The sequence below is a fragment of the Molothrus ater genome, chromosome 3, assembly GCF_012460135.2.
Source record: "Molothrus ater isolate BHLD 08-10-18 breed brown headed cowbird chromosome 3, BPBGC_Mater_1.1, whole genome shotgun sequence".
Lineage (NCBI taxonomy): Eukaryota > Metazoa > Chordata > Aves > Passeriformes > Icteridae > Molothrus > Molothrus ater.
The window spans coordinates 62,573,598-62,590,139 of NC_050480.2; the positions used below are offsets into that span (position 1 = coordinate 62,573,598).

At 37.2% G+C, this 16,542-nt stretch overlaps 1 protein-coding gene across 12 annotated transcripts in view; it reads left to right on the top strand.

The window, feature by feature from the left end:
* The window catches only part of TRDN (triadin), a 232,482-nt gene extending 218,164 nt beyond the window's left edge, over window positions 1–14,318 (top strand). For 11 of the 12 annotated variants that reach the window (XM_054514398.1, XM_054514393.1, XM_054514397.1 and 8 more), the window contains one exon: window positions 11,880–14,318. In XM_054514398.1, coding sequence (XP_054370373.1) covers window positions 11,880–13,375 — 1,496 coding nt within the window. In that variant the 3' untranslated portion in view covers window positions 13,376–14,318. Of the gene's footprint in view, window positions 1–6,037; window positions 8,478–11,879 lie in introns of those variants that run through there. The other variant, XM_054514404.1, reaches the window with a different exon arrangement.
* Window positions 14,319–16,542: the final 2,224 nt, after the last annotated feature.

Here is a 16,542-nt window from a genome sequence, read left to right on the forward strand (position 1 = left end):
TGGACATATAAATGTTCTCTCCCCTTCTTTTTCCCATCCTTCTTCCCATTAAGCATTGTAATTTCTGAGAATGACAGTAGTATGACTGTATAGCATGATCAATAAGAAAGGAGTTGAAAAGAATTTATTGAAAAATAAATAATATAATTTTTGACCCAAATATGTTGGTTTGAATAGCAGGTATCTATGGGCCATGTTTGTTGTGAACCTAAGAAAACAGTATTTGGTCTCCTCAGAGGCCCTCAGCATTCAACTTTTCTATTGAAGAAATAAAATGCAATTAAATGTGATTAAACTAAGACGTAATTAAAAGTTTCACAGGCCCACTAAGCAAAGAGATTTACATTCTTCTTTTTAGCAAGTGTGAAGGCAAAATATTTATAAAAGATTCCACATGATTTACCTTCCCCATCTGCCCTGTGCTTTGTCTGGTCACTTTGTCATACTGTAATGATACCAAAATATTACATAACAGGGCTGAAATTGGCAGGAAAAGAAGGGGAGAAAGGGGGAACCACTTGCTTCTCTTCCTGACCCTTTAGTAAGTGAAAAAATCTTTAGTTACCAAATCATTGGAACAAAATCTTTTGCTGTTGTGTGGTTCAGTTTTGATGGCTGAAATTTGTTTGCACTTCATGTGCATTCCTGAGAAGTAAATAAGTTTAGTTGTTAAAGTTTTTCTTTTGTTTGTAATTGCTTACTGAATAGTAGTTTCTAATACTATGATTGTCTGAATTTTTGTGGTTTTGCATTGTTTATTTCTATTAGGACAGCCTCTGAGTGAAGAAATTGGATTCAAACTAGAAAATAATTGTCACACATTCTCTGTACTTTTTCCTTAATAACCAAACTGCTATTGCCTAAAAGAGTTTTCTTTTCAATGAATATTTAATTTGGTGACTTGCATTACAAACAGCTATCTCCTTATAGAAAGGAGACTTTAATCATTGTAATACATAAACAGGAGCACCTTTATACTCTTTAGGATTATAAAATTTTATTATAGGATGCGTTCCTCCTTTCTGCTAAAGAATTGAAAACTCCAGGAGAGTGCTCTTGCAATACTCCTCACATTGGAATATTGCAAGAGCCCTCTCTGTGACATGCATATCACTTAGAGATCAAGAGCAGAAATAAGCTCCGTTTTTATACTTTCTTGGGCAACTGTGGTAGGTACTTAACATTTCCACTGTATAAGCCCTAAACAACTTCACACAATCTTTGAATCAGGGGGTTCTGATTGTTTCTTCTCTTTCTGGAACTCATCTTGGCTGTTCTCTCTCTAACTGATTTCCATCCTGGCAAAAATGACTTAAAGTTATACTCTTTTCTTTTTTTTTTTTTTTTTTTGAGAAATTTCCTTAATATCCCTTCCCCTAGCCTTTTGGAAATTAATTCATCTTGGGCACCAGATGTCCTCATATAAGAGCACCAGTTCTAATGTCCTAAAAAAGTGTTATGACACTTTTCCAGCATTGACTTTTTTGTTTACTCAGTAGCACTCACAAGGGGAATTTAAGTAATTATATTAATTCTCATAAACTACATCCTAAACTAAAGTATAGCCCAAATATAAGGCTTTTTTCTTTTTCTTTGTGCTTAAGCTGACAACAATGTCTATTTAATATGTCTACTGATAAACCACATTTTTCTCCTACTGTTCCTCCTTTTTTGTTTTTGGTAACATTTGCTCTGAAGATATGAGACAATACATTCAAAGTGAGAACCCTCTTCATTTTTAAAGACACATTCTGCATTCATATTGAATGTGGGAATTGCAAAAGCAGTGTGGAAAGTATTTGTATTCTTATTTGCATGCCAAAATTCAAATTGTTCTCTTGACTATGGTTTGTATCATAACACTGTTGCAGACACAGTAGCAAAAATGTTGTTATTTTCTGAATGAATATCTTATCTGCATGTTTTGCAGCTGAGGTTTGCTACATAAAGCAGCCTAAGAAGGGTAACATGAAACAGAAATTGTAAAGAAGCCATAATAAAAAGTGTAATACTGAAACTATTTCATCCTGTATAGATTTACTATATGGACAGCTGACTTTATTTTACCTAAAAAAGTTTGAATATGATAGAGGCAGACAATTCAGTTTTAAAAAATGTTGAGGTTCATCAGCCATAAGAAAAAAAAAAGAAATATGAGATACTTACCAGAAAATATGGAAACCTACAGTATGTCTATTTCAAAGCTCTGATTGTTAATTAGCTAAAATATAAAAGATCCATTCCATCGAGGAATGATGATGAAATTTGCTTTTATAAGTGAGTAGTTTTGCACTGGGAGAATTAATAAGACACAATCTACAAAGATAGTATAGGAAAAAGACTTTTTTGATAGTTTGACTGTTTCCAAAACCTGAAAATTACATCTTTCTCTACCTACATTTGGAAGCATAATACCTTGCTTATCAAATCTTGTACTCTTATAAGTGTAGCCACTAGATCACACATACTCTACAACATATCAAAATAGTTCAATCTTTTACCAAGTGAATCTGTTAAAGTTTTAAATCATGTGTAAACATTGCCTTAGTATTAGGATAAACTCATTAAGCATTGTGCCTTCAGTTTGTCCAATCCTCAAAAGAACATTTGAAGAAAATGGGGATTTTTCAGAATGAAATATTTTGGATTAATTCCAAGGAAATCCAATTAAAAATTATTAATACAAACTTTTTTTTTTTATATTTGTAGATTGTTGAAAAAAAAAACCCACAAAAGTTTTTTCCAAAGCTCTTGGGTTGAGATAAAGATAATTTAATAGATAACACAAAAAGCCACATGCTCAAGCAAAGCAAAGCAAGGAATTCATTCACTTCTATCCATAGAGAAGCTCCTTTCCATTCAACCATTTGCAGGAAAATAGAGCTCCATCATGGATGACCATTGCCTGGAAAAACAAATGCCATCACTCCAAATGTCCTCCCCGTCTTTTCTCCCCCAGCTGTATCTGCTGAGCACGATGCCATATGATACGGAATTTCCCTGTGGTCACTTGGGGTCAGCTGTCCCGGCTGTGTCCCCTCCCTACCCCTGTGCACACACTGCCCACACACTGGTGGGGTGGGGTGAAAGGCAGAAAGGCCTCAATTGAGTTAGTCCTGCTCAGCAGGAACTAAACCATTCCTCAATTATCAACACTGTTCCAGATGGAATCCAAAACATTGTCCTATATTACCTACTACAGAGGAAACAAAACCTACTCCAGCCAAAACCAGCACATCCTGGAAGAATCATGATTGTTTTTTCCTCCTTACCTTAAAACCTGTTTTACATATCCTGCCTTTTCTAGTTCCTTGTTCTTATTCCTGTCCCATTTGCACTCTTTATCCCATCTTGCTTTTACTCTTCAGGCAGAGAAATAAACAAAACACCCTGTTGTTCATTGAGGGTTTTGGGGAGTTTTGATTTTGTTTTATTTATATATACCTTTTGAGGGTATTTGGTGATCTATGCAGGAAAAAAGAAAAAAATATATATATACATATATATAGCCTGCAGCCAATTTCAGCACTGAAAGTTTCACAAATTGGAAACAAATTATGTTAGTCTTATGAAAATAACGGGAAAATTTAACACAATTCATTACTACTATCCCTATTTCTCCTGAGGTTCCTCTTTATGCAACATTTTTCTGATGTTTTCTAAAGATAGTTGGTAAGTAATAGGCTATATAAACATTTGAATATCACTTCACCATATTGAAATCAACATGAGTACATACCAGCCAAAAAAACTCTGGTATCACTTCACAAACACTGCAGATAGAAATAATGCAACGAAGTATTAACATTCCAAATAAAAAATTATACAGTGATATTTAGCATTACACATTCCAAATAAACATGATTCCTAGTTAATTTCTATATCTTTTTTTTTTCCAGTTTAGAATTGTGGGCCATATTACTATTTTGTTGCTGCTGGCTGAGTTGTAAAAATCTTAAAGTTTGCCCTTTCCTTTCCCCTTCATGAATTTAGTGGCTTTTAACAAGAGATCATACATGAGGATTTCAAATGAAAGATTGCAGCAGCTAGTTCTACTAGTGGATTTAGAATAATTATCAAGTAACACTTCTGGAAAACACTGTGCTGTCAGGCATGCTATAATTGCAATACACAAATAACCTAACCATCCTTAAAATACTTGCAAGTATGTAGCTTTGTATGTTGCTTTTTTACAGAAGTTTGTGAATACAGGTGAAGGAAAAAGAGGTGCATTTTTGCATTCTGATAGCATGTAAAACACAAGGGGGGTAGTAAATTTTTTTTACCTACAAGTAAAATATTTATTTGTATTTATTGGGGCTAGAAAGTGCATGGTGCCCTACTTGCTTTCTTCATGAAGAAGATTGTAATTGACTTTTTTTAATTTTAATTTTTGTATCCATAAAAGAAATACACAGAAATAGTTTCCTTTTAACAGTAAAAGGGGAATTTGTAAATGGCATTTTTCTTCCTTTAAGGAATTTCTCTTTGTCAATCTTGCATCCACTGTGATTAAATTTTAGGGGATTTTGTGTTAGTGGGATTTTTTTAAAAGATCTGATTGAAAAATCTCTGACTAAGTATTTTGGTAGGACAATACAGATTTTAATCATAGTGGGTTTTGTGGCAATACATTGTTTTTAGTTAATTTTACTCATATAAGTTACCTTAGCTCAAGAATGGAGCAAGTCTATTTGTTGAAATTATGTCTCAGAAGCTTTCTAGTTCTGCCCAAGCATGTACATAGAAGGGTCAGTGGTGGAGGACTTAGCACATTCACCCAGTCCATGGCTTGTCAAGCCTCACAGGAGAATCTTGGTCTGACACATTTGGGCTGTGAACTCTAATCAGAGGAGTTGCTTTATCTCTGTTTTCTAAAAAAAGCTGAGATCCATCTCACAGAGAAACAGAAACACTGAGAATTTGGGGGGAAAAATGCATTCTAAGACTTAGTAAAAAAAAAGTAAGTCATTAGATCCAGAATGATCTAATTTCCAATTTTATTTTAAAGTGGGTTTTCAGACAAAAAACCTTTGCATGAGTCAGGCAAGAAAACAACTGAGGATAATACCACTGGGTGGAATATACCAGCATTTCTGACACACTGCTCTGTTTTCCACCATTTAATGGGACTTGGAAGTCAATAAATAAAGCCTGCACCCCAGTTTATAATGCAGGGAGCCCTAGAGTCCATCTCAGTTTAGAATTGTCACAGAGAACAACTAATTTTTTTTTTTTTTTTTTTTTATGGGATGAACATTGGGGAAAAGAAAAAGTCATCAGAAAATCATCTGAATGAAAACTGACTTTTTTCCGATGCCAACATTCCTCCAGCCATTTTCCCAAACACCTAACTGATTGAAAACTGTCTTTTAAAATCTTGTCAATGTTAATCTCACAGTGCAAAACTCAGCTTTTCAAGCAAATTATATCAATTCCATCTGTGCTGAAGCATGTGCTCTTGAGAGCTTTTAAAACATGATGGAAAGTATGACTACATACACAGTACTCAAAAATTAAAAGGGAGAAAAAATCCATGACTGTGAAAGGTCAGAAAATAGGTACAGTAATTTATGATCCCTTTATTCACAATAAAAGATAATTCACCTGAAGTCTAATAAAATAGAGATGAGTTAGATATGAATTAAATATGAGTCTTTCTGGAACTCTTCAGCGTATCTGAAAGTCACTGTGAAATATAATAACCCGAAAATATATGTGTGAGTTTTGGAGCCTTACATTCAGCTATCCCAAAATGCAAGTACTCTGGGAGAAGGAGTAGTATAACTCTGAGAAAAATTATGTATTTAAACGTGAAATTGTCCGTGATTTCTCATCTTGTGCTACAAGATCTCTCATTGAGCTTTTTAGCTAAAATCTTGTTGATATGTGAAACCTGGCTTGTGATCACACTAGAGATTTGTGATGTTATAACTGGGAATGAAATCATGCAGATGTTTTCGAAAGAACATGGAATAGACTCATGGCCCCAGTTTGGAAACCATAAACATTAATAATCTCTTCCTTGTTTTCCTAGCTCCTGTCCGCTACTTTCAATGTGTCTTCCTAAATGGACCTAATGGATTTGGGCTGCAATTTCCTATTAATTCCCCTTCAAACAAGGAAGAAAAGACTCACTCAAAGACTTCCAAGAGAAAGACAAGGAAACCGGGGCAGTAGAGAGACTGAGTCCTGTGATCACTGACATTTTGCACTTTATCATTTCTGCTGAGGTCCACAGTAGCTACAGTGGTACTTGTCATTGCAGGAACGCGATCCACTTGCACGCATGTACCTGGAACTGTTTCCATGGGGCAGCGGCAGAACAAGCAGTAATGAACGGTGTTTAACAAAGATAGAAATGTAAAAGTGCCCAGTTTCTCATGGAAAGGCTGCAATGCTAACAAGGCATTGATGTGACTGTGTGTGTGAGCATGTGCGTGTGTTTTCATGCCTCTTTCGCTCTTGTTTTTCTTTACCTACATGCTCAGCATTGAAGTGAGTCTGTTTTCCATTTAATCTTATCTAAGGAGTGAAAGGTTGAATGTAGCTCTTATATCAGCAAGATTGCAAGACTAGCTGCAATCCTAAACCATTTCTTCTTAATGTTCAATCAAATTGCTGACAGGAAAATGCCTCACTAAGTCATGAAAATGTGCTCTGTGACTGGTGCTATTTTTATGTTTCATTGACCAGTGTAGCCTGAATCTCACACTTACTCGGAGCAGCTCAATACACTATCAGGAAGTTGACTCCACAAGTCATGTTAATGATGAATATTTCTATTTAATCTGAAACTTAAATGGACTGTTTGCCCTGCCTGTTGGTGAAATACAAGCTCTTCTCTTCCTAAGGCCCTAAGTGAGAAGAGAAAGTGAAACCAGCTGGCAAAGGTTAAGAAAAACACTGTTTTACCGACATGGAGGTTCAGAGAAACAAATGAAGTAATTATAGTGCTTCCACTTCTCTTCCGTGGCTAAATCAGATTGTTTTGCAGCAAAAGCCATGTAAATGGACAATATAACAGCCAACAATTTGCTATTAGCTTAAGCCAGATGAAAATCTAGGATGTGAGATGCCATGAAACTACAGCAACCCAAATTTGCAGTAATTATGTGATTTTGATGCTGTCTCAGATCAGTGAACAAAAACAAAACCAAAACCAAACCCAAACAAACAAAGAATCAGAAAAAAAATGAAACATAAATGTATTAAATAATCCAAGTATCTCATTTTACTAGATTAAATGAAAGAACTTCCTCACAGCACACTATTGTAAGTGGCTTACAGTAGAACTTAAAGTAGATGTGCTTGTCCTCAACCTTCTTTTGTGCATTTATGAAGAAATAAAGAATTTGTTGCCCTAAAAAAGAGACAAGATGGCATTTGATCTATTTAAAGGCACATGAATGAAAATTGGCATATCACCAGTATGTGTCTGGCAATGTAAATAATGCCTTTTTGCAAGCTGCTATTTGTTTGCATTTCCTTACTGTATTTTTTGCATTTAACCTGGGAAATATACAGCAGTGACCTTAGTTATGTAGTTGGCTGCTGAAGCAACATGATCCTCTTTGTGCAAACCCACTACTTGTTGAGTCTGAACACACCAAAAACTGTACATCACTTTTTTATTTTTAGTATAGACCAAGATAGCATTGGCCTCCTCCCTCTTACACTCTCCCTGCCCATCCATCTTACTTTAATCAAATAATTGACTCATGTGAGTTTTGGACCGCTGATTCTTTGACAGATTACTGCAATTCAGAAAGATTTGCTGTTACACTGCTGGGTCCAGTTGGTATTTTCTGATTACTGGTCATGGCCTTACATGAACTGGATCCTTGGTCTTAATGTGCTCTAATATTGCACAGGTCATGTGCTGCAAAAACTGTCATTGCAACAAGCAGTTTAGGCAGTGGTGACTAGAAAGAGGTAGGAACAGGTCCTGCTCTAGAAGTAGCTATTCCCATGTAGAATCACACCATAGACATGAGTGCTCATGTTGAATGTCCCCACAGACCCTGTGAGATCTGGTCTGGAGATAGCACTGCCAACAGAGAATTTTTGATGGTAGAATTATGATCTTCAATTTTCTCTTGGTGTCTCTTTTATATTTCCAGCAACTTTTTACTTCCAATTCGTGATTTTGTATATATTATGATGGATGTGATTGCCCTAGGTTTTTACTTTGAAAGCTGTCTTAAAAATGAGATTTTACCTTTCTGAAAAATCATTTAATTCAAGATTTTATCTAATGCAAATAATCAGGACAAAAAAATTGTATACTATAAGCCTTCATTTTTTTCATCTTCTTTTGGAACTTTTTTTTCATTATAGTCATTATAGTTAGCCTTAATCCTTCCTTCCCATCTGAGATGGGAGATAACAAGAATTTGTTCTGGATCTCATTTCCATAATGTTTGAATTAAGAATGTTTCAGTGTTAGATATCTGAAAGCTTTGGAAATATAAACAGTAAATATAAAATATAAATATAAATTTATATTTTATTTATGTAAATTTATATTTATATTTTTATTTATATAAAATATAAATATAAATATAACAGTAAATATAAAATATAAATATAAAAATTTTACATAAGTGATGTAAAATCAGTAATTTAATTTTGTTTCCTCATCTATGTCACTGCCTAGAAAAACAGAAAAAAACAGGTCCACTCTCAGAAGCGCAAGCATTTTTCTCTTTAAATTCACCTGGAAACTTTAAAAAATTTCCTGGTTTGCATGGTTTTACTCAAATTAGCCTGAAATATTGCACAAACTTATGCTGTTTGTTATACATTTTGGAAAATAAAAAATATAAACCCTGCTTCAGTGGCTGTGATATGTTGTTCTGTGAATTCAAAAGTGCAGGACAAGGGTTTACATATGCAAGCTTTAGAAACCTTCTGATTATGAAGATGCAATTAGGCTGGGAAACTTACTAATCCAGAATTGTATTTACTCCTAATGGGCTTTTAGCAATACTTAGCCAGCTTTATTACACACTTTATTGATTTCACTCTGACATATGGAAAGCTAAATGGTTGCTGCAGTCATTCAAGGGTGGACTTCATCTACACCAAATAATTTATGCTCATCAAAGTGCTTATTTATGTATAATACAACTGTACAACCAGTACAGACGAAGCTGTGATCTCCAATGACAAGTTTGTAGTTCAGACAATTAGGAAAATGGCCACCAAGAAACTGAGAGTGCAAAAAATGGTAAGATCCCCAATTCTCACACCCCACAGGAACTATGGCTTGCCTGTATTAGCAATGGTTAAGGCAGATGATCTAGTGTGGGAAACAGACTACAGCCTAGAGGTGATACAGCTGCAGTTGCTCAGCTCTGCACTGGGGCTCAAGAGTCCTTTGCCCCACAGAGTGTGGTGAGCCATCCCATGTGAGGTGTGTCACTTAGCAGTTTGCCTGCACAATTTTCTCTGAGGGGCTAAAATCCTGATGAAGTCAACAGGAGTGGTGAATTTCCAGCAAGACCAGTGAGATAAGTTTTGGTCACAGATCACTGCTGCCTGACCCAGAGCCATTCACTCTTGCTGGTGCAGTCCTCAGACCCCACCACAGCCTTCAGTCTGTGTTCAGTTTCACACTTCTACCTATGTCACAGCTGGAGTCCAGTTTTGTCCATTTTAAAACCTTCCAGCAAAACAGAGCTTTTCTCAGTGGCTTGTTTCTAACCCACAGTGAGCGAGTGGGTGCTCAGAAAGTCTGGGTAAGAAGACTTAGGTCTTCTTTAGTGATTAACTGTGCTGGAGCACAGCACTGCAGGTGCCCAGGTGCTGGTGGGGGCTGCAGGGTGACCTCTGTGAGGAGCAGCCCTGGAACACATCCCGTTCCAGATGGCTCCAAGACACCCAGCTCAGGGCACAGCTGAGCCCTGCTGCCATGATGGTGATGCCCCAGGGAAAGCATTTGTAAGGAAGGTTTGGAAATGCCATAGAGAAAGAGGGGAGGAACAAAAAGAGTGAGAAGCAGAAGGTGGAGCACCAAGACCAGAAGATGAGGAGGAAGAGGAGCTGCTCCACACCAGGGCAGAGATTTCCCTACAGCCTGTGAAACATCCATGCCAGAGCAGGCTGAGAGTCTGAGAAGGACAAAGCAGTGAAGAGGAACCACTGTGGGCCAGCCATTACTGACAGAGATGTGTGTGGAGTGACTTTCAGCTTGAGAAAGGGGGAGGAAAGGTGTTAATGTTTGCCTTTCTGTTTCCCACTATCCAAATCACAAAACCATACATTTTTGTGAGCTTATTTTCCCCAAGTCTTTGTTCACAACAATGATTAGTAAACAATCTGCCAGTCCTTAGCTCGACCCGTGAGCTTCCTCGTTCTTGTTCTTCCAATTTTCTCTTCCTGAGGTCAGGAGTGAGCAGCTGGTTGGAGGTTTGGTCATTAAGCAAGGCTGACCCACCACAGCTGGTTGTTACACAGATGCTTTACATGTCCTACTAAAAGTCAACAAAATGCTATTTGTCACACACTTCGGGTCACCACTTTGAACACAAGACAGAATATATGTAAATTGTACATCGCCACAAAAATTTATTCCACCAATCCCCAGCTCTAGAACTTCACAGCTAGATTTTTTTATACACAGCAACTGACTGCTTATTGTAGTCTTGCTTAGATGCCAAATTGTCCATGATAAAAACTCTGGGACAACATAATAGAAGTGCAGTAAGCACAGTTTTAGAGAGATGTCTTTATCTGCTAGGACACAGGCACTCAGGAGAGCAGCTGAAACACTTTTCCCTTTCCTATTCTAAAACTTTTCTTCCACCTCTTAGTATAGTAAGAAATGAGAGACTTACCCCCTTAGGGAGAACACTGGTCATTTAAGCTGCTTTGAACTTAAGACAGTCAGCATCTGACTGCCCTCAGTTACATGCCATTGGCAGCACTTCTTTCCAGGAACTGAAGATTTTGGAAGCCAAGAAAAAAATTAAAAGTATTACACGAATAGTAGTGTTGAAAGTGCAGATGTGAAGGGATGGTAATTGACAAAATAAAAGGAAATTAAAAATGCTTTATGAGGGTTCCTAGGCAGGAACCACATATTAAAGTAGTATTTGCTAAATATTCATCATAAAGGAGGTGATATTTCTACCACCTTTTAGTTCTCCAGAAGGAAGCAATACAAAGGCAATTGAAAATATGAAACATGTATTATTTATACACCTGAAAAGGTCACTAGATCTCTAGCTTGTATACTATCCATTTATCCTGAATGAAGTTCTCCAGAAATTCCCAATTAGCTAAATACATAAGGAGTCATATTATTCACCTATGGGCAAAACAGAGTATACCTCCCAATGCTGAATTCTTACAATGAAATAACATAACATTTTTTTGGGTTTTCTCTTGCTTTATGGATTTTTGTGTATGCATGTCATTTGTGATACATACTCCACATAGCCATTTGTTCTGAAGTCCTCACCTCTCAAGGACTGGGTTAGTTATTGTTGTAAATACTTCTCACTGAAGCAGAGTTTTCTTCAGTTTTCAGTTTTGTCTTTTATTATGATAGAGATTAGTAAAAATTTTAGAATACATTTTATTTTGCCTGATCCAAAAACCTAGCAATTCATTCAGTAATGCTTCCTTTGAGAAAAGTATTGTAAAAATTGCACTTTCCAGATACCACTTCTATTACACAGCTCTTTTACCAATACTCACTAGATAAAATCTCTTTACAACTTTGAGCCTTTTTCTTTGGCTGAATTGCTTATTCTCAAAGGGAAAAATATGTTCTTGTTCAAATTGTGGCCCCTGTGTTCCCTTTGGCTTGATTCTTGCTCTGTATTAAGAATAACCTAAGTTGTTCCATTTTTCTTCTCCACCCATTGCAGGAAAAGACCGAGTTCAAAACCATTTAAGGAACCTGAAGGTGTACAAGTCCATGGGACCTGACAAGATACAACCATGGGTACTGAAAGAACTGGCTGAGGAAGTGGCTATGCCACTATCCAACATATTTGAGAAGTCATGGCAATCTGGTGGAGTTCCCACTGACTGGAAAAAGGGAAACATAGTACCCATTTTTAAAAAGGGGGATAAGGGAGAACCAGGGAACGACAGGTCAGTCAGTCTCCCCTCAGTGTCTGGCAAGATCATGGAGCAGCTCCTCCTGGAAACTCTGCTAATGCACAAGGAAAATAATGAGATGATTGGTAACAGCCAACATGGCATGACTAAAGAAAAATCATGTCTGACAAATTTCTTGGCCTTCTACGATAGAGTTACAGCAGTGGTGGATGAGGGAAGGGCAACAGGCATCATCTCCCTGGACTTGAACAAAGACACTGTCCCACATGACATCTATGTCTCTAAAATGGAGAGACGTGGATCTGATGAGTGGGCCACTGGGTGGATAAAGAATTGGCTGGATGATCACGCTCAAAATGTTGAAGTCAGTGGTGCAATGTCCAAATGGAAAGCAGTGCCAAGCAGTGTTCCCCAGGGCTCAGTGTTTGGACTGGTGCTTTTTAACATCTTTATTAGTGACATGGAAAGTGGGTTTCAGTGCACCCTCAGTGAGTTCCCTGATGACACTGATGACACCGAGGTGTGTGATGCGGTCAACACGCTGGAGGGAAGGAATAACACCCAGAGGGACCTTGTCAGGCTTGAGAGGTGGGCCCAGGTCATCCTGATGAAGTTCAACAATGCCAAGTGTGAGGTCCTGCACCTGGTTTGGCGCAGTCCCAAAAACAACTTTAGGCTGGGCACAGAATGGAAAGAGGCTAAGGCTGGGGAGAAGGACCTAGGGCTGCCGGTACATGAAAAGCTTGACATGACTCAGCAGTGTGTGCTAGAAGTGAAAAAAGCTGTCTGTATCCTGGGCTGCATCAAAAGCAGCGTGACCAGCACATCAAAGGAGGTGATTCTCTCCCTGTACTCTGCTCTGGTGAGGCCCCAGCTGGAGTACTGTTTTCAGGACTGGGAACCCGAGCACAAGAAAGATGTAGACATGTTGGAGCAAGTCCAGGAGGGAGTCATTAAGTTGAGGTCAGGGCTGGAGCACATCTCCTATGAAGATAGGCTGAGAGAGATGGGGCAGTTCAGCCTGGAGAAGAGAAGGCTTCGGGGATACCTGATAACAGTCTTCCAGTACATACAGGGAGCCTGCAAGAGAGCTAATGAAAGACTTTTCACAACAGCATGTAGTGACAGAGAGAATGGCTTTAAGCTGAAGGAGGTTGGGTTTAGTTTAGATATTAGAGAGAAAGTTTTTACTGTGAGGGTGGTGAGGCTCTGGAACAGGCTGCCCAAAGAGGTTGTGGACTCTCCATCCGTGGAGGTGTTCAAGGCCAGGTTGGGCAGGACTTTGAGATACCTGGTCTAGTGGAAGGTGTCCCTGTCCATGGAAGGAGGGTTGGAACTAGATTATCTTTAAGGTCCCTTCCAACCCTAACCATTCTATCATTCTGGAATTCTAAAGGATACTCTGCCAACAGGCAAACTTCTTCCCAGATTTGATTTTACCTGAAATGTTCTATTAATATTCTTTCAGAATACTGAATGGTAATAAGCATACCCATGTCTTAAGCCTTTGGGGTTTGTCTCAGTCACCAATAAAATTGTATTAGATAGGATGGCTGGTGGCTGAATCTGCAAACTGCTGAATTTGGGTAGTAGCAGAGGTAATAAGAAGTTTCTTCCTGTTAAGTGTGATATTTGCGTTCATAATTCCAATTTTTTTTTTCATTTTGCCATAAATTAATTTGTTTTCCCATTAATCCCATGTTAAGCTCCAGTTAGAAGAAATAGCTATCTTTCTTGAAACTGAATCATCACCAAACTGAAAAATTTTAATTATGGTAAAGAGTAACAGAAGCATTTAATTCACCTGCTTTTTTAATTCTAAAGAGAGGTACTACAAAATGGAGGTTTTCTTGGTTTTGAACCTGCCAAAGAAATGGGAAAATAAAGCTGCTACCATTAATACTCCAGGCATACTTTCCAGCTGAATGACAAAGACATAAATGCACATTTATTGTGCTACACAGCTCCTGTGGAGTTTCTTTTCCTTCAGAAAAGAAACAATGAAAAGGAGAAGTCTTGAGTACCATGTTGTTAAATTAGGGCTTAGAAGAAGCATTTTAGTGAAGAAAAGGCAACTTGATGAAGACAACTTGATGAGAGCCTTCCATGCACCCCTCTGATCTGCCTCTTCCTGCCAAAGCCATACAGCCAGCCTTCCCCAAAACAGCTGAGCCTCCTCTGCTTTGATGTGAATATGTATAATTCTGCCTTGAGAAAATCTGAATAAATCACTACTGCTTGATAGCTTTTTTTGAGTGTGAAAGTCAATACAATGTTCTGCTGTCTTACAGATAGAAGTGATTACATAGGTACTAGCATACCTACATTTCAACTGAAATCATGACATGTTCTCTTAAAATTAGTAAACTAGAACAAGGAGCTGGAGTGATGAGTCAAATAACATTAAGAGTTCTTTTAAATGTACAAAAAATGTAAAAAAAGTTGAGGGCAAAAACTAAAATACCCATTTTCTAAGATTTCAAAACCCCTACTGTTTAAATCATACAAATCATCCTCCTTTTTAGTTTATTGTCAAGAGGTTTTTTTCCTATTAATGCCTTGCCAAGTGATTTATCATCTCTGGGCAGATGTAATAGAAGTTAATAGATTCCTATAGATTATAGGCACATTTGGATCCAGCTCCAAATTCACTTTTTTTTCAACTGATTGATCATTTAGCTAATTATTTTGGAATCTTCCCCAAAGACTAGACGAGAAAATTAAAGTACCAAAGCATTTTGTCATGGATTTATTTTCAAAACAAAAGCTGAAAAGGCATTTAGAAAATTAGTACCAGTAACAGTGAGTTTATTAAATGCTAAATGTCATGAAAATGAAACATCTGGGTGCTTCAGCTTCCAGAAAATAAAGCCAGCAGCATGACTCTAATTTGCCCAAAAGTTAATGATTTAAAGGAGAAAATAGTTTAGCATTTTCAGCTGATAGGAATTTTGTTGATGTCCTACAGTTTTAGTGGATTGCAATTAGTGAAAATGACAAGTTAATGTAATCAAGGGCAAGAATACTTCAGAATTAATCCAGGTATGGGAGAAAAATTCACATATTCATGGGGATATTTTACAGATTTATCTGTCTGTGGGCAGCTGTGTCATGGACAGGAGTGATTGGCAGACTACAGTGAAAAGGATTTCTGCAACATAGTTGATAAATTCCCTAAAAAAAAAATCACAGAAATAGAGCAGCTAACAAGTTTGGATATGATCCCATTTGACAGCTATCACCCTTCATATTGAGACCTCTGCTATGAAGGGGTCTTTTATCACATGCAATCATTGTCATTCTTTTTCTTCCAAAAAATATGTAATTGTCTGCTTTTATTTAGATAAATACATATGTTAGAGTGTTAAAGTCATTCTCTAACACTTTTTCTGTAATACTGGTATGCTGTATAAATAATATCATCAGCTAATATGCAAAGAAATCTGTTGTAGGATGGAGCTGAGGACTTCAGGCTTGTAATGGAACTCTCAGTTTAAGAAAATTCTGGTATAAACTTTTAGATCAGATCCTTCTTTTATTTTGGTCATATAAATGTCTTAACCAAAACTTTTACATGACTGAAAGTTATTCAAATTAAATTGTTTGATACTTTTAATGAGATCAAAGGAAGACCTTTTCCGATAATTTTACACACTTTAAAGGTTGTTTTTAAAAGATAGCAAACAATAATTAAATCCAGAAATACACTACAGAGGTGCTATCTTCTGAGATGCCAGCCATGAATACTTTCCACACTGTGTTTAACTTCTTACCTATTGATGGCTCAAACAGGTATCACTTGAAAAATCCATTTAGTGGAGCTACAGCCTAGCTAGCTATCAGCACTTTGACAGTCATTGCAAAAAAAGCATACAATTGATGAGAAGAAATGTCTGTGAGTGTGGATGCAGCAAGGCACCTGGACTCCTATGGATGTGCACTTGCAGAGACCTAAGCACACCCCCCCAGCACACATTTGTAAATTCCTGGAATTTAAAGCTAAAATAGGCCGTTACATTTTAAGCCATGGCCTTTTATATGGAATATAATAACTCAAGCTGGAATATAGTGCAATTCTTTAAAATCTGTTTCAGCCAAACTAAAGAAATTTTTGTAGATTAAGAGCTCTCTTTTTCACATGCTGTCTGTAATTATAAGAGGTTTCAGTCTCCAGTGATGGAGACCTGTCTCTTCTTCCCACAAACACAACTAGAGTCACTTTAGTAATGGTTTATGTTACTGGTCTCCCATCAACATTGATGAATCAATGCCAATTTACTGTTATACGTGCCTCTTGAAAATTGATTTTTCCAGCTGTGAAGGCTCACATGAGGCAGAGATCTGAATAAATCACTTCAATGTAGTGCATTGATGAATCTATGTTAATCATTATTGTATTTCATCTTGAAAATCAGATTTTTCCAACTAGGAAAACCTTCAAGAGACACAGATTCAAATAAATCCCAT